The sequence below is a fragment of the Cricetulus griseus genome, chromosome 2, assembly GCF_003668045.3.
Source record: "Cricetulus griseus strain 17A/GY chromosome 2, alternate assembly CriGri-PICRH-1.0, whole genome shotgun sequence".
Classification (NCBI taxonomy): domain Eukaryota; kingdom Metazoa; phylum Chordata; class Mammalia; order Rodentia; family Cricetidae; genus Cricetulus; species Cricetulus griseus.
The window spans coordinates 382,166,102-382,193,076 of record NC_048595.1 but is presented as its reverse complement, the minus strand read 5'-3'; the positions used below and the strand labels follow the sequence as shown (position 1 = coordinate 382,193,076).

The 26,975-nt window shown below is 39.3% G+C and overlaps 1 protein-coding gene across 4 annotated transcripts in view; it reads right to left on the bottom strand.

Annotated features, from left to right (window-relative positions):
* Positions 1–26,975, bottom strand: part of Atxn10 (ataxin 10) — a 137,227-nt gene that overhangs the window by 97,077 nt on the left and 13,175 nt on the right. For all 4 annotated transcript variants that reach the window (XM_027396176.2, XM_027396177.2, XM_027396179.2 and 1 more), the window contains exons 2-4: positions 16,742–16,933; positions 12,271–12,353; positions 743–839 (exon numbers count right to left, since the gene is read on the bottom strand). In XM_027396176.2, the coding sequence (XP_027251977.1) occupies positions 743–839; positions 12,271–12,353; positions 16,742–16,933 (372 nt within the window). The remainder of the gene's footprint in view (positions 1–742; positions 840–12,270; positions 12,354–16,741; positions 16,934–26,975) is intronic.

Genomic DNA, 26,975 nt, shown 5'->3' with positions numbered 1-26,975 from the left:
ATAGTAAGTAATAAATAAGCTCAGTACTCATCTCTTAGCACTGACATCAGTAACTGAATTATCTTCTTCTCACAGTGACAGATTGAACAACAGAACAGCTATCTCACTTCTCATAGTGAAAGTCACCTCACACTGATAAGTATACATTATCCAAATCTTATAATCCTCCATTTTCTACCAAGAATAATATACACAACAAAAAAATAAAATAAAATAAAGGATTTACTCACTGCCCATATTTTGATGTTTCCTGTTTATGTTTTTTTCTGTATAAATTTCAGGGTCCTTAATGAAGTTACTACTTTCCCCATGACCTTTTCTTTTTTGTTTTTATTATTGTTTTTTAATTAATTTTTTATTTATTTTGGATACCAACCCCTCCCTCCCCCACCTCCTTTCTACCCCCACCCCAATCCACTTCCCATAACTTTTATTTCTTAAAAATAAGCTGGCATGTTCCCAAGGGCCACACATCTTGGTACAGAGCTCAACGAGTATCATATATGTGCATCATGGAACCACCACACAAACCAAAGTACAAAACACTGGCAGGGTCCAGGAGGGTCCAGGAGTCTCCTTCATAAACCCATTCCCAGCTAACACATATCTGCTAACAGTCACATATCTGCATGACAGTCTTGTTTTTCCCAGCTTGTGAATTCATATAAATGAAATTATAAGCACAATCTTTTCAGGAGCCAGCCAAAAAAAAAAAACCAATAAATCTCAACATCATACTCACATAAAGAGTTCTGGGAAAGCATGGACCCAAACAATGGATTGGGAATCTTCATTCCGTGAGGCAATGTTGCCTAAAAACTGGAGGCCACAACGAAAAGCTAGAAATATAGAAAAGTAAAAACTGAAAATAACAGATTCAACACAATGAATAAATACATCTTATTAAGAAATATCTCCCATGTTATTACATAGTAGAGTGAGAAAGAGAAAGGAAGAAGGGAGGGAGGGTAGGGTTAGAGAGAGGAATAGAGAAATTGATTGGTTATCTAAGAATCTCACTGCACAATGATATTCTGAGCATGACATTAATATGCCTCATCAAAACAACACTAGGTAAAATTAACTTCTTAAAGATTATAAACTCAACTATAATTACATGAAATATCATTGGAATAATGTTCCAATTAAAAGGTAACTAGAAATTAGGTATATCTGCACATGTTTGTAATCAAGGCACTCCAGATGCTGAGACAGAAGGATCATGATAACAAAAGACACGCCAAGACCAGTCCAATAAAACTGTCTCAAAACAAAACACAGCTTTACTTAAGAATGAATTTTTAAAATGCTACAAGTTTTTTTTTAAAACAAACATACCTAAAACATAAGGTTACAGAAATACTACAAGTTAAAGAAAGCTAAAAGGAGACAGATCAAATATCAGCTAAAAAAGGAGAAATAGGCCACTTAAAATTAGACAAAAAAGTATTAATGCAAAAGACGTTACTGGGAATATGTTAGTCATTACAGACCAATTTATCAAAAATTTAAATTGGAATTCACCTAGTAATACACTCTCAAATATAAAGAAAAATTGACCACAGTAAGTGAGAAATGTTGACAATAAGTTGACTAGTTTTTAGATATCTTTTCTCAACAAATTCTAGAAGCAGACAAAAATACCAGTATGTCTCAAAGCTCTGAGTAAGATTTAATAAAAACCTAACTGACATTTAGAATATAAAGCAGCAGAACACTGGCCACAAGTTCAGAAAAGTAACAGCATGAAATGCTAGGAAGTACGTGGAACACAAACTCATTTACTGCAGTTGAGAACGGAACATGTTACTTTGGAAAACAGTTTGCCAGCTTCTTACAATGAAATACAAAAAAGCCACAATGACACCATTAACAAAGGTATCAAAATAAATGAAAATCATGTATATACATCTAAGACAGAAATTACAAACTACCAATTACAAATCTCCATTCAAGGTCTTCCTTAACCTAAAACTAGGTATAAATAAAAAAAAGTCTACAGCACACATTAGAATTAATGGCCAGGCATGGTGACAAATACTTTCAAAGAGAAGTCCAAGGCATTTGCAATTACCATTTATAATTACCAGAGTACAAAAATACCACTGCCAACAAGGCAAAATACCCAAGGGCTAAAAAAGGAACAAATCAAACTATCATATCCCACCGTATCAATGCTAATGTATATAGATTATTTTAAATGTATAAGTTGTCTACACCCTTGAGAAAGCTTATTTATTTGTAAGATGTTTATAATAAGGTTTACAAATATTAAAATGAGCTTATAAAAGTTGCTTCACCAAAGTCAATTATTTAAAAAAAAAAAAAGTTCTACATTCAGGAAACAATCAAGCATAAGGACACTAGACTAAGGGATACAAACAGTGATATACTTGCCTAGCAGGTACCAGACCTTGGGCTCAGGTCTCAATCTCTAGTAAGAGGGAGGGGATGACATGGTAACAGGACAAGGATACCATTTATAAAAGTACCAAGATGTGGGGTTGGAGGGATGAGCATTTATGAGCACTAGCTGCTCTTGCAGAGGATCCAGGGTTCCCAGCACCCATATGGCAGCTCACAGCCAACTGTGACTCAAAGTTTCAGGGGCTTGGACATTCTCTTAACTTCCACTGGATACACACACATACATGCTGGCAAAATGATCAGGCACATAAACAAATCTAAAAAGAAACTGTTCTTAAATGCCAACATACAAGTGGCAGTAGTGGGCACACTATCAAGAGGACAAAGCAAGACAGAGGTCTTAAAGTAGAATTAAGGAAAGAAGAACTATCACAGGTCCAAAATCATGTGACTGAGTTTCTATCTAGAAATTAAATGTAACTATCAATCTAGATCCAAGTAGGAGAGTACACACACACACACACACACACACACATATGCATGCGCACGTGTGCGCTCGTATATGTCATTCCACATTCTGGAGAACTTACATATTTGTAGGAAACTTAAAACCATTCTAAAGTTTGTATGAAGATACAAAAGTCTGTTAATAGCAAAGACATTGGTAAAAAGTGAAAAGATGTGTGTTCACAAACTACCAGCTAGTTCAGTAATGTAGGTACAACAGGATGGAACCACGATAGGGATAAACAGTAGTGGAACAAACACAAACTTAACCAAATGACTAATGACAGAGGGAGGTATCAGCAGCAAATTGTAGAAAAACAATGGTCTATATACAAGAGGCAGCAGAAGGATGCCTGGTTGTCAGCACAGAAACTTGACAGTTTGACAGTGCTCTTCTTCCTCACATAAGACAGAAAGCTCCATCCCAACCCTGACCTGCCAAAATCAAAAAGTTTTAAAAACATTAGAGAGCCTTTAAAGCCATCAGAAAAGATATTAATAAATGTTAACACTTTTTCTTAGAAGATACCACAGGAAACACAACTATCTTTATACTTACAGTACATTCAAAGAGCTCTTACAAACCATTTTTTTCTTATTTGTTTTTTTTTTTTTTTTTTTTTTTTTCCCCCGAAACAGGGTCTCACTATGTAGTTCTGGCTGTCCTGGAATTTATTATGTAGAACAGGTTGGACTCAAACTCACAGAGATAAACCTGCCTCTGCCTCCTGGGTGCTGGGATTAAAGGCATGCACCACAACACATGACTATAAATCATTTTTAAAAGACAGATAAACCAATAGAAAAACAGGAAAAAAAAGTTTTGTGGAAAAAAAATTTACAAGATCCAGAATGGGTAGGCAGGGATGAAAAAGTACTTGACACCATGAGAAAACCAAGAGGCTAACTCCACACCCACTGGACTGGCACAACTTACAGTTAGAAAACAATAGTGTGAGGGTGTAGAAGCCAAAGAGCCAAGAGTCCATGAGCTATTAACAATAGGACACAGTCAAAACAGACTTGAGTGGGTACCACCAGTTCTTGGTTTTTGCCTCCCAGCTCCAAATAAAACTTGAATGCTCTGTGAAAATAAAGGTGTCGGACCCTTAAGACATTTCTGCTGCCAGCATTATCATCACGATTTACTCCTCCTGAAGGACATCCTCCTCTGCTTTGCTCAACTCTGAGAAGCAGTTTCTCCAGGCCCAGATCCCACAGGGCATAACATCAGCAGATCAGCGGTGCTAGCAGCCAGAATTAGTTAATATAACTTAAGAAACTGAACACAAAACTCATGTTTATACAAACAGATGCAAATATTGAAAAAAGAAAAAAATTTAAAACTCAAGTGCTTCTCACAGCCTGTTCACAGAATTATAATTTCCTTTGGTCTACTTTTCTGAGTTTTTAAAATCAGTCCATTATAAATGCTTATTGAATGTTTATAATATAAAAGTACCAACCTTTTTCCAGATAAGCCACAATTTTAAGAAATACTAATAGTCCTACTCAACACTTCCTTAGCAAGCTTCCTGGCAATGCTCCCCCCTTTGCACCCAAGGGTGAACTTCCATCATGCTCATCAACAACACTACCTCTCAGACCTGCTCTGCAATGAGCCAATGAGCCATGAGTGCGGCCTCCCCAAAGGTCTCAGCTGTAGATGAGGTCAGGGAGGTCCCATCTTAGCCCTGGGATTGATTAGAGGCTACATGCATCCATAATTCCTGAAGTCATCATTTTCCTTACTTCTTACTAGTCAATGCCATCAACTCAAACCTTTATGACAGCAACTCTTTACTGTCATATTTTCTACCAGGGGTATAGGCCTGTAACCCCAGCACACAGGAAGTGGAGGCAGGAGAATAACAAGTTCAACATCAGTTTGGACTGCACAGCAAAAACCTAGCTCATATGTAAATGCACAAAAAACTTCCTATTCAAATTATGCAGTGGCTGCTGTCTCCTCTTGTAGCCTTACTAAAAGAGTGAGTGGATTGAGGAGACAAAGGGAGGAGAGACCAGTAGGGACAAGTGGCATCAAGTAGGAGCCTCAGAGAACAGAAGCAGCTAAACCAGTCACAGTAAACAGAAAATGTAATTTTAAACAAGAAAATGTAATATAAGAATTAAAAGAGAAGCAACACTGAGGTAGCACACAGGTTGAGCTGCAGGCACCAAGTACACCCCTAGGACTGGAGGAACACAGGCAAGAGGTCGGGCTGTAAGAACCAAGGAGCCTGACAGCTTCCTGCAAAACTGCAGCCAGGGTTCAAACATGCAATTCTTTTTTTTTTTTTTTTTGGGGGGGGGGTTCAAGACAGGGTTTCTCTGTGGCTTTGGAGGCTGTCCTGGAACTCGCTCTGTAGACCAGGCTGGCCTCGAATTCATAGAGATCCACCTGCCTCTGACTCCCAAGTGCTGGGATTAAAGGCGTGCGCCACCACCACCCAAAATATTTCAGAATATTGATACTCAAATTTAACATGCAAAAAGAGTGAAAGGGATACTCTGGCCTCACAGCCAAGCAGAACAACAGCTCCTCAGGCCAAGAAGGAAAAAAAAAAAAGGCACCAAAACCTCTGAAAATCCAAAACAGGATTCTGGGAAGGAAAAGACTTACAGATGGCCCAGGCATAAGCAAGAAGACTTCAGGCAAGTAAAATAACAGTTTACTTTACCAAACAGCTTATCAACTGATCTTTATGTAAACACTAAGAATAGTGCAAAGCCCCTAAAAAATGCCAGCATTATTTTTACAGATTAGGAAAGAATATATGCCAAAAACAACATCAATAGCTCAATTAAAATAACTCATACTTGTGTTTACATAAAATTTGATGACCATAATATATTTGTCAGACCACTGCAATTATTGCCTGAAAATAATACTCTAAATATTATTTTGACAATATAATTACAGTTCTTACCTCAGAAGCAGTAACAAAAAACTGGCACAGTTACCCTGACAACAATCTCCCTAAACTAAGGTTCTCAGAGAAAGAATTAACAGAACGTGAAATCAGAATACTTTTTACAATGCTATTTCATTGGGTTTGAACAAAGGCGCTATGAAAATAACTTCTGAGCTTCTAAGTAAATGCAAATGTCACTGCTGAATTCCAAATAAAAACCAGGAGCTTTCCTTTCCTAGAGGTGCTGCAATATACTACTAACTTTCCTTTTCCTCCTTGCTTCTCTTCTAATTCTGCCACAGAATACAGGTCAGTTACTTAAAACAGAGACAGCTGAACTTTAAAAAAAAAAAAAAAAACCTGCTTCTGTTTCATGGACTAGAAGACCCAATATTGTCAAGATGGCAACTTTCCCCAAACTAATCAGCAGATTTAACATAAGCCCTAATATCTGCAATCTATTACAGAAGTAACTTCTACAATTCAATAATAAAACACAACCACAATCAAGAAAAAGAAACTGAGCAAAGGATTCAAACAGATATTTCTCCAAAAATTTATAAATGCCCAATACACATATGAGAAAATGTTCACCATCCTTAGTCTTTTGAGAAATGCAAATAAAAACCACACATTACTTTACACCCACCAGGATGACTATAAACCAAAAAATAGAAAGTGTCAGCAAGGATGTGAAGAAATTAGAACACACACTGTTGACTGAATGCAAATGGCTCCACTATGTTGGAAAACAGTTTAGTGGCTCCTCAAAACAAGGTCTGGAAAGAGGGCTCAGCAGTTAAGAGTTCCTGCTGCTCTGGCAGAGACTTGGCAATCAGATTCAGTACCCAGTACCCATGTCAGGCAGCTCATAATCACCTGTCATTCCAGCTCCAGGGGATCCAAAGTCCTCCTGTGACCTCTGTAGGCACCCACACATAATAGGTACACACAAAGAGAGGACAAACAAACAGAGACAGGGAGATGGAGACAGAAAGGCAGACAAAGACACAGAGACAGAATGACTTTTTTAAAAAATAATGTTTAACATGGTGGTACTCAGGCCCAATAATTCTAATCCTAGGCACATACTCCAAAGAAGTGAACACAGGCATTCAAACAAATACATGTACACATTAAAAGTTTTATTCATCATAGCCAAAAGGTGATAACAGCCTGTGTTCATCAACTGATGAATGGAAAAACAATAAAGTATTATTCAATCCAAAAGAACAAAGTTCTGATGCATATGACAATGTGGCTGAATCTCAAAAATAAGAGAAATCAGTCCAAGGGCCATGTAGCTCTACAATTCTATTTATATGAAATATTCAGAATAAATTAATTCACAAATATAGAACATAAAGCTGGGGACACCAGAGGCAGGGAGAAGGAAAGGGAGAGAACTGCTTTCCTTATACATTTGAGTGTAAGAAAGTATTTTTAGTTCTGTACAGGTATTGGCTGTACTGTTCTAAATGCCACTCAACTGTTTACTTTAAAGTGAGTGGTTTTATGTTAAGTGAATGGACTAGGAGACATAACTAATGATAAAATGCTTGCCTAGCATACCCAAGACACTAAGTTTACCCAAGACCACCAGGGGAAAAAATTAATTAGTTAAACTGATAGTATTGAAGCTATAATTATAAGCAACTCTTAGCATGTCCTTTACAAACAAGAGTGAGGCTAGGAATACAGCTCAGTGGTAGAGGTTTTCCTACCATACTGGAGCCCAAAGTTCAATTTCTAACACCACCAAAATGGAGATGGAGATGGAGGAGGAGATGGAGGAGGAGATGGAGAGGGAGGAGGAGATGGAGGAGGAGATGGAGGAGGAGATGGAGATGGAGATGGAGGAGGAGATGGAGGAGGAGATGGAGATGGAGGAGGAGATGGAGATGGAGGAGGAGATGGAGATGGAGGAGGAGATGGAGGAGGAGATGGAGATAGAGGAGGAGATGGAGATGGAGATGGAGGAGGAGATGGAGATGGAGGAGGAGATGGAGAGGGAGGAGGAGGAGATGGAGAGGGAGGAGGAGATGGAGAGGGAGGAGGAGATGGAGAGGGAGGAGGAGGAGATGGAGAGGGAGGAGGAGATGGAGATGGAGGAGGAGATGGAGATGGAGGAGGAGATGGAGGAGGAGATGGAGAGGGAGGAGGAGATGGAGATGAGGAGGAGATGGAGATGGAGGAGGAGAGGGAGAGGGAGGAGGAGGAGATGGAGATGGAGGAGGAGATGGAGATGGAGGAGGAGATGGAGATGGAGGAGGAAGAAGAGATAGAGATGGAGGAGGAGAGGGAGAGGGAGGAGGGGGGAGGAGGAGGAGATGGAGATGAGGAGGAGATGGAGATGGAGGAGGAGATGGAGAGGGAGGAGGAGGAGATGGAGATGAGGAGGAGATGGAGATGGAGGAGGAGAGGGAGAGGGAGGAGGAGGAGATGGAGATGGAGGAGGAGATGGAGATGGAGGAGGAAGAAGAGATAGAGATGGAGGAGGAGAGGGAGAGGGAGGAGGGGGGAGGAGGAGGAGACAACAACGACAGAGGAAATCTACTCCCTAACATCAACCAACATATTCCTACACCACATAACTATGTTACAAAAATATTCTTAGGTATCTTCCCCTTTCCATTTTTCTTAAGATTACAACAATCTCAACGAAGAAAGGATGAAACAATCATCATATACTGTGAAAAAACAAAATAAGTCTTTCAGGACTTTTGGAATAGCAGAGAGGGAGGGAGGTTTGGGAGGAGGGAGGGAGGGAGGGAGGAGGAGGGAGGGAGGGAGGGAGGGAGGGAGGGAGAAAAGAAAGGAATGTGGAATCGAGGAAAGAAGTTTTATGATGGAAAGCAAGAGAATGTACTACATGATGATAAGGATGCTGGAGGAAAGAGGAGCTCATGTGATGCTGAGAATAAATGGAACAGCTTCAAGAGAAAATCTTCTGTGTAGTGAGCGGAGCTGGTATCCAAGGTGTAAGGGAAGAGGCTAGCTCCACTCCAATAGCTCTACAATCACATTTGCCAGCACTTCTGCTGGGCTTATCCAGGAATACAACATTAGAAGAAAAGCCTATTTTTGCTGACAGCTGATACTCTATCACTATTTTTTTTTTTTTTTTTGCAATTACAAAATGGACTGCATCTGAACAGTGGCTGATTTTTCCATGCAGCACAATGAAACTTGTTACTTTATCATTGTTTTTTAATCCTCCAACTCTGAGCACCAAGGCCTCATCATAAAGCATAGCTACAAAAATACCTTTAATAGTAAACATCTTTAAAATACTTTACAACTAAATTCTACGTCCTGCCAAACTCTTAAAATACTGCTATTCAGAAAAGTTTAGATCCAAGATGTTTATAAACTCTTAGGTGATTAATTAACTTTAAGAAATCACCACTTTCTGTCACACCACTAACTGACAAGATTTAAAAGATGATTTTTTCCATGTAGAGATAAACATTAAACACATTTATTCATTGAATAAATAAAGTTGAAATTAAAATAAGCACAATTTGAAAGAAGAATTAGAGCCAAGAAAAAAATAACACTATCAGGTTGGAAGTGGGAGATTAACATTTGGCAATTTCCTTGGGCTATTACAACCATGGTAGTAATTACTTCTCTAGGAACTAATAAAAATCTTAATTGTCCCAGAAAGTATTTCATTGTGTTCCTTTGACCCAAGTGGCTTGATATAATAGATAATTTTATAGCAGTCATGGAAAACTGTGACAGTGCTGTTCTGAGAAGCAACGACATCGCAGGTCAGCTCTTTTAGGGCAGACTGATTTCTCTGTTGCTGCTACATGTTCATTGATGTGTAGTTTTCTAATCCAAAATCGACGAGTGGATGGACAATTTAAATAGTGTGACTCAATTTTAACACAAGTATTGGGGTATCATTGCTGTTGCAGGGTTGGATTTTTTGCTTGTTTTTTGAGACAGGTTCTAATGGAAGCCCATATTGACCTCAAATTTAGTACATAACTGGAGCTGACCTTGTACTCCTGATCCTTCTATATTTGCTTTCTAAATGTTGGGATTATAGGCATGTATCACCACATGCAACTATTTATTTATTCATTCATTCATTTTTCTTTAAATATTTTGCATTGGCTTGGATTTTTTGTATATTGATACAAATTTGAGATTATTTCGTTACAACATACTATACATACATTTCTAACTATGCAACTCATTTAACAATGTAATGCAAATTAAAAGACAATTTCTAAATCAAATATTAAGATCCCAAAATTGTAGTAAAATGGATCTGAAAAGAAAACAGTAGGAAATCATAAAGAGTGAAAATCAGTAGCAGCATATAGTACATGCAGCACACTAGCATACTGACTTCCTTATTCCTTAGTCTATGTCACTTGGACGATTCCTTTTGGTGCTTGTGAGAAGAGAGCCCTACCTCTAGTTCTTACCTATCCATTGGGCATAGAATGTCAGGTAGCATTAATATAAACTGCCTCATGTTATATAAAAGCAGGAGTTAAATAGTTATAAATCAAATCTATTTTAAAATTATACTTCCCATTTAAAGCAAGTATTTATATTATATATGGTAAAGAAATTTTTTGTTATAATAATTACTTTAACCCATAATCTAGTATGTCTAATAAGCATGGATACTTACATTAAGATTATATCAAATAATTTATATTTACTCATAGTATCTCAATTTCTTAGACAAGATTATATATAAAAACTCTATTCTTTAATTTAATGATGTGTTAAGATAATAATCTTTGTACAAAGGAGAAGGATTCTTGCTACTAATACAAAAAACTGCATGCCTTCAAATTATTCTAAGAACCTTCTAGCCTCTCTCTCTCTCTCTCTCTCTCTCTCTCTCTCTCTCTCTCTCTCTCTCTCTTCCCTCTCTCTCTCTCTCTCTCTCTCTCTAGGTTTTTCAAGACAGGGTTTCTCTGTGGCTTTGGAGGCTGTCCTGGAACTAGCTCCTGTAGACCAGGCTGGTCTTGAACTTACAGAGATCCACCTGCCTCTGCCTCCCAAGTGCTGGGATTAAAGGCATGCACCACCAACACCCAGCTACCTTCTAGCTTTTCAAGTTAAGATGCTGAGTATTGCTTTTAATCCCACATCAACAGCTGTTAAGGAAAAGAGCTTCCATCCCTTTCTGTCACACTAGGGAACTGACTGACTTAACATATCTGGCTCTCCTCACTGGAACATGAGTTCCTGGGGCAGAGATTTCTGTCTACTCTGGTCACTGCTGGAATCTTACCCGTATTAATAAGTTACTTTTATCTGCACTGAAAGAAGCAATTTACAGGAGGAAGGATTTATTTTGGCTCACAGTTTAAGATGGCACAGTCTGTCATGGAGGGGAAACAACAGTGACAGTGGGAGTAGCCTGCAGCTAAAGTGGGAGAAATTATAACAGGACATTGTCAGAGGCATCAAGAAGCAAAGAACTCAGGAAGACCTGGAGACAGACGGTAAATCCTGCCCTATGGCTCGCTATCAGCCAGCTAGACCCCATGTCCAAAATGTTCCACAACCTCCCAAAACAGTGCCACTAGAAGAGGATCAAGTGCTCAAAAATTGGCTTGTGGATGATATTCATATTCAAACCAAAAACAGTGTCTGTCATATTTTTAAGTATCACAAGGCAATGAATGAGACATCCCAGGTTGCTACTGCGAAGAACTACAGACTAGACAGCTTCAAACAATTACCTTCTACCATTGTGGAGGCTCCAAGTCTATGAGTAAGATGTAGCCAGTGCTGATTTCTCCTGACACTTCTCTTCTTGACAGTAGACTGCAATCTGTTTTCTGTGTCTTCACATGGTCTTCACCTATGAGTCCTACTATCCTTCTCAAGAAGACACCAATTTCCTCACTGTACCTTAATTACCTCCTGTAAAATCTTATCTTCAAATACAGCCACATTCTGGGCACTAAAAGTTAGGATTTTGCTATGATCTAATGTTTGTGTACTTCTCAAATTCATATGCTGATTATCAAATCTCCAAAGTGTTGGCAGTAAACGATGAGGGTTTTGAAGTGTAACTAGATCTTGCAGTTAGTGTCCCTCATAAGAGGTGGAATTCCTTTGCCTCCTTCTGCCCTTCTACTATATAATGACACAGCAAGAAGACACCTTCATCGAGCCAGACAGCAAGCCCCTACCATATAAGTATGCTGAAACTCTGATCCTAAACTTCCCAGCCTTCCAGGGTGATAAATACCTGCTTTTACTAATTACCTAAGCTAAAGTATTTTTGCTACAGCGCCCAAACAAACTAAGAGAAGTTGGGAAGAGACAAGTCAGCCCACAAGACAGAAAGGAAGTCACAGTAACTTTCCTTCACAGTAACTCTTTAATATTACATGAAATATAGAATGTTTCAGTGAATGACTAAATACTCAGAGCATTGATTTTTAAACCTTTTTCAAGATAATAATCCATTAATTATACTGCACATTACCTGTCAACAAAGAGTCTTGTTCCACTCGAAGTTCACGAAAGAGAAGAACCAAATCAACGGCAACGCCAATTGTATCCAGGTTCCTGTATTAAATTTTAAGACAGAATTAAGCTAAATATATGCTCTTCTCTAATACTGAATTTCAAATGCTGATTTAATGTATAATGCTGAGACTACTGATCAACAGTTCCTACAGTGGGCAAAATAACAGCTTCCAGAAATGTGCACATCCTGATTACTAAAATCTATAATTATTACCTTATCTGGTAGAGACAACTTTGCACATAAGACCAAATCAGTAATCTTGAGATGGAAGGGTTGTCTTGAGTTATATGGAGGTTTACTGTACCACAAGGCTCCTTACAAAAGGAACACAAGAAAGTTGGAACCAAGAGAAAAGAGGCTATACGCCAAGAAAAGTGGTAGGCCTGAAAGTTGGCAAGCAAAGAAACTAATTCTGTCACAGAAGCCTCCAGAAGGAAGTACTATTCATGCCAATTTCTTATGAACTGCCAAACTCCAAAACTGTAAGTGTGTGCTGTTTAAGTTTTTGTTGTCACTGCAACAAAAGTAAAGTGACACAAATCTGAGTATCATTAGTGGGGTGCTGCTGTAACAATTACCTGAGAAGAAGGGTGAGACTTTGGTTAGTGGACAAAGGGTAAAAGACACATAACAAAAAAATCACAGTGCCTTAGACAGACTGCTGGTAGAAACACACACATGAAGGCACAGCTGGCAACATTTGGAAAGAAATGAGAACATGTTATTAGAGACTACAGAAATGGTGATCTTTGCTATGCAGTGCCAAGAGTCCTTGGACAGCATCCTACAGCTATAAGGAAAGGAAAGAAAAAAGAAATGCCTAAAACTGCCCCATGAACTGTGATCTTCTGCCTACTGTATTTGAGAAAAAGATACTTATTTCTAGTGTTACAGGTCCCAGAAAAAGTGGAACTTTGTCCCAAAATGGATCACCATCCAGAGTTTCATATGTAACTCAGGTAATTCGGAGGATTAGATGTGGGACTTCTAGGTTTCGAGACTTAGAGGGCATTCTGAACATAAGCTGATGCTATACTAGGTTTAGAATATCAAGACCTTGGGATAGCACAAAAATGTATTTTGAAAGCAACTGATGTGAATGTTTAAGATCAATGTGTGAGCTGGGATAGCAAAAGAATCTAAACTCCTTATCAGTTTTTTAAGTGACCTATATGGGCAAGAGACACAGTAATAGATGCAATCTGTAGTTGGTCTCAGTCCTGAGCACCTGGCACAGAGTTCCTAAAACACTTATACTTTCCTGAAAGACAGGATCACCTGATCACACCTGAGTTTTATGGTTTAAAAGTAACTCAGACACAGCTTCAGAATGGTGTACTGCTGCCAGAGGACCTAACCTGTAAACTTTCAGTCTCAGAGAGACAAGGGAGATGAAAACTGAATTCAACACCCACAATCAATGTTTTAAATCAACCATGGCCATATAATGAAAACTCCATTAAAAAACTAACACTGGAGTCTGGGGAGCCTGCAGGTTCCAGGAGGATGGCACACGCAGGGAGGACATGGAAATATCACTCCACCCTATATACCTTGTCCTATTCTTCTATTTGGATGTTCCTAGTACTATTCTTTATAATGAACCAGAAACCTACTTTCTTAAGTTCTGTGAATTGCTAAAACCGAGGGAACCTTATCATGGAACTCTCAACTTCTAGTCAGTCTTACAGAAATGGGGGTTGCCTGGGACCTGATTCTAGCTAGCATTCAAAGTCACAACTGTTTAATCACAAAGAAGTGGCCCCAAAGTGGTAGTGCTGATAGCAATGCTTCAACCCCCACCTGAGCTTGAGGTTGCTAGGAAACATTAACCAAAAGCATTTCTCAGAAGCCCTTAACAGCTAACTGAATGCTCCTGGAGATGTCAGCACCTGAATACTTCTGACTATTCCTATAACACCTCCTCTATCTGAGCTGCTCTCCACATAACCCTATTTAACCCAGAAACTTTTATAGCTGGCTGCTGGTCTCTACTATCCCAAGCAACCAGTTTTCTTTTTTATTAAAACCATTCTTTCTATCCATGGAGAATGGCTGTTTCGGTGGTTTCTTGCTGCACCTACTTAGCAGGGGAAAAAGACTGTGTTCGGTGGTCTCTTTTGCTGTGCCTACTTACAACAGCCACCTAGGAGTGAGCCTTTTAAATTATGATAATTCCCATAGATAGTGTCAGAACAGGAGTGAGTTATCAAACATCCAGTTAGTATCAGTGATTCAGAATTAGTGTCAGCAATCACACAAGACTATTTGCATGTGATTAAATTAATGACCAATTCTGAGGTGGGGAGATTACACTAGGCAATCTATTTATTACAGGTCTTCGTGAGAGGGTCACAGGAAGTCAGAGCAGAAAGAGAATCTGTTAGACACTACACCATATCCTGATGGTGGAGGAGGAGTGTGAACCAAGGAAAGCAGAAGACCACTAGATAAGAAGAGACCTCTCCAAATCACAATTTAGTGTACGGGTTTTGTCTTGTGTGAGTCAGTCAAAGAAAGAAGTCACTCCAAAATGAATTTTGTTTAAGCCTGTGTGGCAGCCAGGAAGTCCAGCCTCTGATGGACTGAACCTTGAACAGCCCTTAAAAAGGCATATTTATTGATTGTTACACAAAGTTATTTTTTTGGGGGGGGGGGTTTCCTCATACCAAGGTCCCTAATCTAATCTATATACTTCTGCAAAGGAAAGCATCACATCCTTGTTACTTTAGTCCTTATTGTGTACCATTTGCAGTGCCCAATAATCCAAGAGCTCCAGGTGTGCTGGAAGAGTCTTGTGACCAAAGTCATTCAAAGGCTATAACACTTCCTCAGAAAAACAATTATACACATCACAGAAAACAATCACTGTTTTCCACAATGAAATGATTTTTTCAGTCAAAGTACTTCTAGAAAACAACTATTCATTCTAATGTTTACCCTAGATACAATGACTCTGCTAGATTCCTATAACACCCAAGGATTAAAACAAGGTTCTGCAAGTGAAGCACCTCACACCATGCCTTTCCTACCTGCTGAGGCCAGCACAGCAAAGATGCCATGTGCAGGCTTTGTTCTGGGCTTCCCATGCTTCCCCACCTGGGACAGTACAGAAGAAACTGGTACTCTGGCCAATGTTTCCGGAACATAACGTTATGTTTTAAAATACTGATAATGGGGCTGGATAGATGGCTTAGCAGTTAAGAGCACTTGCTGCTCTTCTACAGGATATAAGTTCAGTTCTCCACACCCACTAGCTCCAGCTCCAGAGGATCCCATACTCCCATCTGGACTCCATGGGCACCCATAATACACATGTAGTAGACACACTGACACAAAAATAAAAAAACAATCTTTAATAATGTTTTGAAATTTAATTAGTTTTTAAAAAAGCAAAGTATTAACTATTATTAGCAAGATGATTGTTACTTCTATCCATTTTCTGTAAAGAGATGGCAGGTTTGTTTTAGCACTGATGTTAAGACAACTCCAGCTTTTCTTCCTTTCCTTTCATCTTAAAAATCTCATTAATCATCTTAAAGCCTCAGGTCTAAGACTGTCTAAGCAGCCAAGGGAATCAAATGTCTCCTGGACCAGCTCAACTTCACCCATCACAGCAGTGATGGAGAGGCCTTGAGGCCCTGTTTAGATGTACATCAGGAAGGAAAGGTGAGCATCTGCTTGGGGCTTCTGACTTCAAGTAAAATATTCTAAAAAAGAAAAATTAATAAGAAGTTTGTTCTATAAAAAGCAAGAGAGAAAGCCAGGCATGGTGGCATATGCCTTTAGTCCCAGCACTCGGGAGGCAGAGGCAGGCAGATCTCTGAGTTGGAGGCCAGCCTGGTCTACAGAGTAAGTACCAGGATATCCAGGGCTACACAGAGAAACCCTGTCTAAGGAAGAAAAAAAGAAAAAGAAAAAGAAAAAGAAAAAAAAGCAAGGGAAGGGAAAGTGCTGGGCTCTAGGCGTGAGATCTGCACAAAGGAAAGAGCAGCAGAGAACATCCTATGCTCAGTACTTAACACTACTCAAAAACAGGCACAGCTAAGACAGACAGAAAGTGCCCTGAGCTTTAGAGTCTTAGACACATAGTCTCAGGAACTTATGAAATAGTCCTGCTCAATGTAAATACAGAGCAATTGAAACATTTACAGTTAAAAGGAGACCAAGAACTACAGGTGAACTTGGGCAGGCCAAACCTAGAAATATGGAACCAATGCCAAATTCAAATCACTCATATGAAATATCAAATTCTTCAAAATAAGTTACAAATTGCAAACAAAAAAGCTGAATAATTCCTCTTGTTAAACAAGAGACTACAAGAAATAAAGAATGTTTCCCTGTAAAGGCATTATCAACAGGTAATACTATAAAGCCAAAACATTACCACCACATAAGAAACACTCAGAGGCTTATGTGTCACTACCTGATTGAATTCTGGTTCACAGAGCACTCTATACAAGCATTCCGAAGACATCTGAAACATTCTGTGATTAGCTGAAGACTGGAAGCCAGGTGCTCCACTTGGGAAGGGTCCCTGCAGGCCAGCTCAACAGCGTGAGTAGATTTCTTTAAGATATCCAAGACTCTCTGGAAGATCGTTCTGGGTGCTGTTTCCCTGGAAGAAGATAAAGTTGTTATAAACTGGGCGGGTGGGAGGCGGGATTGGGGGGAGGGGCACTGGACTGACTGACTTACAAATGCCCCCATCCCCAAACTGCTTTACCTACTCCAGAGGCAGGAGGAGCTAGATTTGTCTATTCCAGCTCCTTCATTATGAAACACATGTTATGAACTGCAGTGCAGAGTGTGTAGCTACTATGTGTGGGGCACTGCTGGTAGTGCTTACGTGTGTTTGCTCACTCTACCACAGAAATAATCCTAAAATCAACACTGTCCTCTCCATTTTATAGGCCATGTAAGACAAAGAGCTGCTTGCCTACATCACCTAGCCAATGAATGCCAGAGTCACAATTCCAATTGAAGTTCTCTGATTCCAGTATTTGCATTCTCCAGGACAATCCAAATACAGTCAGATGAACTCTCTTGCTTATGGATCTGCCACTACTCATTGTGGACCTTGTACTGGGCTATGGGAAACAATATTCCAGAAGGGCTATATAGAGGACAAAAGAGCATGTCACTCTTCTCTTTAGATCCCAAGAAGCCAGCAACAACCACACCAAACTTTACATAAGAAACTGCAAGTGAGAGGGAGGGAAAGAGGAAACAGAAGAGGGTTTGTAGTGTGCCAGCTCCCCTATGAGGATGAATGCCCAGCAGCAAGATGACCTACAGCTGTGCTCTCTCTCAGTCACCTCAGTCTTCCCTCATGCCAGAAGTATAGCCTACTATCATTTTTTTGGTGCAGTTTGGTACCTAAATGAAAGCCAATTTCCTCATTCCATAAATCCCCTAAAGAAACAGCAATCTGCTTTTAAAGATAGAAGAGCCGGGCGTTGGTGGCACACGCCTTTAATCCCAGCACTCGGGAGGTAGAGGCAGGTGGATCTCTGTGAGTTTGAGACCAGCCTGGTCTACAAGAGCTAGTTCCAGGACAGCCTCCAAAGCCACAGAGAAACCCTGTCTCGAAAAACAAACAAACAGAAGAAGAAGAAGAAGAAGAAGAAGAAGAAGAAGAAGAAGAAGAAGAAGAAGAAGAAGAAGAAGAAGAAAAGCCTCTGGGATGTTGGTGACGCACACCTTTAATCCCAGCACTTGGGAGGCAGAGGCAAGTAGATCTCCAAGTTCAAGGCCAGCCTGGTTTACAGAGCAAATTTCAAGATAGCCAGGGCTACTCAGAGAAACCCTATCTGGAAGGGGTGGGGGTGGGGGGACTGAAGAAAAACTGTCATGTGAGACATTTAAGAAACTCTTAGGGACAGTCCTATCCACCTGAATGTTCTCCTCTATTCTCAATGTAGAATTACAGGACTAAGCCAGACCACAGAAACTCCAAGCTAGTAAGCAACTGGTGTAATTTTTAAAAGGTGGTACGAGAGAGAAAGATGCCATGTGACAGAGTTCAAGTGGAAGGTTTAAAAAAAAAAAAAATTAGGGAAAGGGGAGGGGAAAGACCGGCCTCCCAGGGATAGGAGCAGCAGAAGAGAGGAAAAAGAGGCAGAGAAAGAGAGAAACAGAGAGAGGAGGATGGGAAGTAAGCAGGGCCCTTTAAAAAGGGAGCGTAGTCAATGTGCACAGTGGTGCTCTTAGTGGCTGCGGCTGAGGGCGTATCCTGTCAGAACCCCAAGGACAGGCCAGTAAAGATCCCTGAATACTAACAGTAATAACCTTGGGCTGCCTGGACATCATCAAAGACATTCCATAAATGTCCCTTCCTTTCCAGGACCAGGGGATATAGCACATGGCTGCTTGTGTATTATGTGGTATCTTTCAGTCTTTTAGAGACAGACATCCCATGTTTGTCTATGTCTGGATCTTTGATAAATCTAGAGGCAAATATATAGCTCATGGGTTTTGTTTGTTTTTTGGTTTTGGTTTGGTTTTTTGGTTTTTCAAGACAAGGTTTCTCTGTGGCTTTGGAGGATGTCCTGGAAGTAGCTCTTGTAGACCAGGCTGTCTCACAGAGAGATCCACTTGCCTCTGCCTCCCGAGTGCTTAGCATGTGGGAGACCCTGAGTTTGGCCTGCTATTTATGTTTGAAAAAAGACACAAGTGAGGAAATTGTGGAGAAGAGAAAAGCCAGATAAAGTGGAATTCATACTGTTGTAAAACATGAGCTATATCCAGGCAGCTGGCTTTTAATCCCAGCACTCGGGAGGCAGAGGCAGGCGATCTCTTTGAGTTCCAGACCAGCCTGGACTACAAGAGCTAGTTCCAAGACAGGCTCCAAAGCTAAACAAAGAAACCCTGTCTCGAAAACTAAAAAAACAAAAAAATCTAAGAAACACACACAATTATCTGCCTGCCCTCACACCCCCCCAGTCAGCATTATTTCCAAGGACAGGTCAGTTCAGAAAATTTTGACACAATGTTTCAGTGACTTAGTAGCCAAACAAAAAAGTAAAATTCACATGCCTGGGCAACTATATGAAGCAATTACAAATGTAAGACATTTTTCCTGCCGATACTCTCAAAAATAATTTTAAAAAAAGAGCAATTACTAACACTACCATGATAGCATTAAGGATTAATGAATATGCTGGAAAAAATACCCAAGAGTTTGAAACACACTGAAGAAAGACAAGAGTATTATGATTTCTATGACAAAGTTAAATCTAATTACCTATATGTGTTCTAATGCATAATTTCAACATTTATTATTTTGTCTTACAAATAAAAACAGAGGGCTGAGGTAGCTCATGGCACTACATTTGACTAGTATGCACAAAATTCTAAACTCAAACTTTAGTAGTGCAAACAGTTCTACAACTAGAATAATCTACAGTAATATATCTATTCTCCTCAGATGGCTAAGAGATGTGAATTCACACCTGTGATGATAGAGCCAGTCCTAATTCTTTCAGCTGGTCCTTCAGATTCTTCACAGATGCCACTGACCACAGTGAACAGTCTTCCCTTGAAAACCAGTCATTCCTTGATCTATTACCATCTGTTTTACCAAAAACTGATGACTGAAGCAGCACACATTTTAGAGCAAAACTATCGCTACAGACTAAAGAAGATCTTTATTCTCAAGAATAATGATATTTTTATAATGTATTAGAACAGTTAATTAGTGAACTAACCTACAAATATATAATCCCCAGTGCTCCATATTCATTTGTCATGGATGCACTAGGTCCTAATAACAACAAACAAAATGGAACTGAATTTAAGATCCATCAAAAGTCTCCTGAATTCCAAATGACTACAAATAGCTTCTACACAGTAAGCAAACATGGCATGTCTGTCAGATACAAAACAACCTGTGTTTGTAGCACAAAGAAAAATAACTTGGGAGAGTGATCATTGTTATTTGCTCTCCCCGGATTCTCGACCCATGAGCTCCAGCAAGCACCATGCACTTCAATCTTCTGTGTCCTTCCACCAGCATACACTTGCCACATTGTCCTCACCCAGTTTTTTGCCTGTGAGAAGTTAACCTGTGATTCTGATTCTAAGGAAAATATCCTACCACTGAGCTATGCCCTCCAGTCTAAACATCTCCTTTTTCAGAAATCTTTTAAGGACCATATCCCTGGTGAAACTTATCCACTACTCCAATCGGTATGCCCTGTAACTCTGTGCTCCAGCAAACTAGAGACTAGCTGACTCTTTTGTATCTCTAGTCCACTGGTACTCACTAACAGATCTTCTCTGCCTTAAACAGCAAGGACGTTTGGCACAATGAAAGTGGTCCAGGCCTGCACCTTGCTGTCCAGGAAAGTCAGTGCACTTGGAGGCAGTGCCTTAGAGATACTAGCTTAATTCTTTTTTCTTCCCACTAAGAGCTCTACATATTCTAGATAAACTAGAAAAACAGTACTTTGTAAAATGTGGCTCTAACGTAGATAGGTATCTTGTGATTCCTATTTTATACCTCCTTCCCCATTCATTACAACAGACTACTTTGTAAGGAGGGTCTATATAGCCCAAATTAACTGTATCTTAAACTTCCCAAAGATGGAGAATATGTCTGAAATGTTTGTTTTCCTCTACAAAAGTTGAGAAAGAAAAAACAAAAATATTCCTCCAGAGTCTTATGACAAATAGCTATGGATTCTATTAAGCCTACCTGAAATATTACAAACATGATCACTGTTTATTAGATTAGGACAAAGACTTTCCTCTCAACAACAGTAAAAGCATTCACCTCTCCCCACTACTCTCCCTTCTCCATAGCCTTGAAAGAAAACTATTTGGCATTACAGTTCTGCACAGCCTATGTTCACAGTCAGGACAATGTAATGCATCTAAATATGTAATGATTAACGACAATGAAATAGCTGGTAAAGATCAGTCAGTCATTCCCATATTACAAACATTAATAATAATTGCTGTCAGTCCTACTTTAACCAAACTAACAAAAATATTCACAAAGGCTTTAAGAAGCTTAGCTACTTCATTCACAGAAGGCAGAGTATTTATGGAGACAATTAAACTTCAGCCGTTAGACGTTCCTATTAGATAGGAATGTATACCCTGAAGACAATGTATAAATGAAATGTTGTGTTAGTGGACAAAAAAATTCCTTTGAGTTACACAAAAGGTAGAATTTCATTTCCTTCAAGTTTCAACACATTTGTTGGTCTTGGCAAGCCCTGTTTGAGTAAAATTAAAGAAAACTACCTGTGATTATATGTCACAGGTTAGACAAGCCTAATACACCATATGTACACACATTTTACAGTTAATTTATCAGTGGACCTCCTACTGAAAAGGAAACTAACTCCTAGACATTGTAACTGCAACTAAGACTATCACACTTGTTTAAAAATTATTCTAATACCTACCACTGCATTTTTTTAAAAGCTGGCTTAAGTATTTAAAGTATTTTAACCATTGTGGTTAAGAAAAATAATTAAAAGTTCAGATTTTTTTTCTAATCCCTAGTTGTTACATAAAACCATAAACTTTGCCTCTTGATTTGATAAAATTGATCAAAAGCATAATAGATTGATAGATATATAAATAGATAACAAGATAGATAGATAGATAGATAGATAGATAGATAGATAGATAGATAGATAGATAGATCCACAAAGAGCCTAGAGTAAAATTCTGAACATCTGAACTCCACCTTTACCAAGACTAAGCCTGTCCTTTGTACATTCTACCTTCTCCTAGCTCCCATCCAGGCTCAGATGGTCCCTGTCAGCCCTAACCAATTCATGTTGCTGGGTCACAAAAGTTATGTATAAAAAGCATCTCAGCAAATATTTTAGGCTCTGACAGCCAGATACTCCCCAAAACAACTTATCAACCCTGCCCTTTATCAGAAAAGCAGCCTTAGATGACACTTGAACAAATGAACATGGCTAAGTCCAAATAAAACTCTACTGTGTTAGGGCTGGAACTGTATAGTTCACTGGTTAAAAATGATTACTGCTCTTACAAAGGACTGGAGGTCCTTCCCAGTACCCTCATCAGGCTGCTTATAACCACCTGCAACTTCAACAACTAGGGACTCCAACACCATTCTCCCTCTGAAGGCACTAGCACTCATGGACACAGACACCCTCCCAAACATACTCCTAATTAAAAATAAAACAAACCTTAAAAACAACTTCATTATGGCCAAGCATGTGGCTTACTATGCTGTAATCCAGCATCTGAGAAACAGAGGAAAGGTGATATCAACCTCAAGACCATCCTAGCCTACAAAGCAAGACCTTGAAAAGAATATTCTCTTGTAAATATCATAATTTAAAATTCCCATCACTTTCAGGAAGCAACTAGTTAAACACAAAACCCACCCTTCATTCATAGGCCATAATATAACAGGTGGTGGACAAAGTCTGGCAACTCCTGTCTTACTAAGATTTCTCTAACATACTACAGTCCTCTCCAAACCCCACAAAACCATGGTTTCCCTTTCCCATCATCCTCATCACAATCACTTTTTTCATTGCAGCAAATGTAGCTCAATGGCATCATGCTAAGTGAAAGAAGAAAGGGCAAAGTAGCATGGAGATGGAAAGCAAACTTTACCAGATACAAGAACCCAAGAAAGAAGTGTGTGTAACAGACACTTAATGGTGTTGGCAGGAAAGGTATGAAAGAGGGATGGCCTACTCCAAGGTGGGGTCTGCACTTTCTACGACAACTGTGATCCAGAAGGCATGCCTAAAAAGTAGCTTCAGGTACACTTAGAACATACAGGAGACTAACCACCAAACTTGGGGAAATTTTTCAGTCTTAGATACAGGATGAACATATGTAAGGGTCTGGAGACATGTCTCAGCAGTGAACACCTGCTGCCCTTGCAGAGGACCTAAGTTTAATTCTCAGCATCCACATGATGGTTTACAACTACCCACCACTCCAGCTCCAGGAGATCTGACACCTTCTGACCTCCACTGGCATCAAGCACACATATGGTGCGCATACACATATAAAGGTAAAACACTCATATACATAAAATAAAAAACCTAAAAAATTAAAAGGATATATGTAAAACATTACACTAAGATGCCAGGTGATGGTGGTGCACACCTTTAATCCCAGCACTCAGGAGGCAGATGTCATTAGTTCAATGCCAGCCTTGTCTACAGAATAAGTTCCAGGACATCCAGCATTACATAGAGAAACCCTGTCTCGAAAAACCAAAAAAAAAATAATTATAAATATGATTAATAAATATAAGTAAATAATTACTAGGAATTTTATTCCCAAAAAATTAGTAATAAGCCATGTATGAGGGGCTGAAGAGATGAGTGGTTAAGAGTACCCATATGGCAGCTCACAACCATTTGTAACTCCAGTTCCAAGAGATTTAATGCCTTTTTCTGGCCTCCTTAGGTACCAGACACACATGTGATACACAGACATATATACAGGCAAACACTAATACACATATAATAAATAAACTTCTCTTTTAAAAAAGCAATATTTGAGTATAGAAATAAGGAATGGGGGTTTGGGGGAGAGAGGAGGAGGCGACCAAATATATCCAATCCTGGAGAATCTGCTAGGAGGCAAAGGCACAGCTGAGATCATAGGAAGTCAGGGACAGGACAGATGAAGCCCCATGAACAACAAAAGATTATTGCAGACCAAAAAAAATTGAAAAGGGAATAAAAATGAAATTTGCAAGAAAATTAATGGGCCTCATAAGTTTATTAAGCAAGGTGACTCAAACTCAGAAAGGAGAAGCTCCATGTTTATGTATATCTCTCGTATGTATATCCTAGCCTATAATGTACACATGTAGATACCCAAACCATATAAATGTGGGGAAAACTTAAAAACTTAGACGATCTAAAGAGGGTAATACTAGGTGATGGAGAAGGATGAAGTATAGACAAAAGGACTCATAAGCCAGTTGTGGCAACACACACCTCTAATACCAGCACTCAGAAAACAGAGGCAGACAGGTCTATCAAAGTTTGAAGCCAACCTGGTCTGCATAATGGGTTCCAAGCCAATCAGGGCTACAGAGTGAGAAGCTATCTCCAAAATAAAACATCATGAAAGAAGATATAAAGCTTTTATTTTTTTATTTTCAACTGAAACACAATTTGGTAGATAACGTCACTTCAACTTCTTATGAATTGAAGTAGCAAGAACCATCTTTACATTCCAAAAGAACATAATGTGTTAGTCTTTTGAGGCAGTGACTGTGAAAGCTGGGCTTTCTTTTGAATCCCATTGACCAGTAGTGCAATAGTAACTAGACACAATTAGTCAATGAATACATTTATTGAATTGATCCATTCAAAAAAAAAGTGATTTAAAAAAATTAATAAGAAGGCAGGGGGTTTGTGAACTGATTTTTTTATTTCTCTCTTTCCTTTTAAAAATATATCAAATATTCTGTTATAATTATGTAATATATAAGTTATGATGCTATACTTGAACGGTGCTGGGGGGGGCGGCAGCTGGGTGGTGGTGGTATACACCTTTAATCCCAGCACTCAGGAGGCAGAGGCAGGCGAATCTATAAATTCAAGGCCAGCCTGGTCTATAGAGAGAGATCCAGAACAGGCTCTAAAGCTACATAGAGAAACCCTTTCTCGAAAAACCAAAAAGAAAGAAAAAAAGAAGATAGGTATAAGAGTTGATTTTTATGTTAATAAACTTTATTTAGTCATTTCACATTACATGGTTACCAACACATCACAGTGTACTCCATAAATGCATATAATTATGACTTATCAAAAATTAAAGTCCAATCAGCAATTTAAAGAGACCAGTAAATGAAGCATAACTACTTTTCCTCTAGCCTAATTCAGTTGTTTGGGTGACAACACAAACAAGTGTAATTTAATTGCAAATGGATACAAGGAAATGTTTAGATCCATGAATCCAAACTGAACTAAAAAGGGAAATGTGACATCAGAAAGGGAATGAAGAACAAAGAGTGCGGGATAGGAAACCCAACCAACAGGCATGTTAGAGTAGAGGGTCCCAGAGAAAAGACAAACCAGGTAGCCAGAAGTAGGGCTACTGAAATTAATTATGAAGAAAGAAGCTAGATTAAAAATAAAGTCCAGAGCTGGGCGTTGGTGGCGCACACCTTTAATTCCAGCACTCGGGAGGCAGAGGCAGGCGGATCCATGTGAGTTCAAGGCCAGCCTGGTCTACAAGAGCTAGTTCCAGGACAGCCTCCAAAGCTACACAGAGAAACCCTGTCTCGAAAAACAAAAAAATAAAATAAAATAAAATAAAATAAAAAATAAAAATAAAGTCTAGATAAAGTGCAACAGGTGGCAGCGTGAAAGTGAGAACGCTTGGAAGTTGAGCTCACAGTCAATGAAATGAGGTTGGGCAATGAAAGAATTACCCATGTAAACACTGAAATGACCAAGATTTAAGACAATTATAGCAATGCACAGTTAACAGTAAGGTAAAGCTAAACTTTTCAAATAAGATGGAGTGGCCCACAGATATTTAAATTGCAAGACTGATTAAACACGCAGTATATTGTCATAGCACAGACAAAAAGTTGGAGAGAACCAGGCACAGTGGTGCAAGTCTGTAATCCCAGCACTTATGAGCTAAGGCAGAAGGGCTGAGCTAAAGGACAGCATGGACTACACAGCAAGATCATGTCACAAAAAAAAAGGGGGGGGGGTCCTGAGAAGGGGTTACCAGTGCTGGCTAGTCTTATAGAGGATGGGAGTTTGGCTCCCAATACCCACTATAGGCAGCTCACAACTGCATGTAACCCCAGCTCCTCTTCTGGCCTCCTTGGACAAGTACACACAGATATAGAAAACAAGAATCAGGGTAAGTCTGACACCATCAGTGACAATCAAAGACAGTACCTAGCCCATCTTGAGCTACAAAGTGCAGAGAAGACAGAAAACACCTCCCACTGTTGAAAGCCCCTGGGAAAGGCTTGTAAGTCTTCTTTAATGTCTTTTAATATAATTTCTATTCTCTATATCATGATCATAATGGTGACCAGAATAAAGATGGTAGCTAACATCTAAATTGTTCTTATGTGCTAGCCAATATTCTAGGTGTTGCACACAAAAACTTCTTGGTGGCAACAATAAATAAGTATCGTGCACACATAACTATAGTTTATCTAGTCTTATGGACAGAGAACCTGGCTCAGATGAATAACAATTCCAGGGTTTCTTTGCTTTTCAATATCCTTACTCACAGATCACTGACAAAGTCCTTGAGTCCAGTAACCACTACAAAAGACCAGAAGAATGAAAGAGCTAAAATGCCCCTCTCCGGATTCTGGTATCACAAACATATCCTTATTTGTTTTGATTTGCTGGTTCAAATTCCTTCCTAACTACTTCATTCACTTAAGATAACTGCATATGAGAGGTGGCCTCACTCTCTGAGCACTTATGTTTTGAAGCTGAGTCAGAACACCTTACCAAATAGCTTCGTGTGTATTCCAGCTCATGGAATAGGTAAAAATAAAGGAGACTGCCATCACAAATTTCTTTTTATAGAGGAACTTGAGGTTTTCTCAAACAATTGAACTGAATCATGGCTGAGTCAAAATGCCATATGGCATCTAAGCTGATGACTTGTCTGGGTTTTTTGTTTGGAGGGGGTTGCTATTTTGT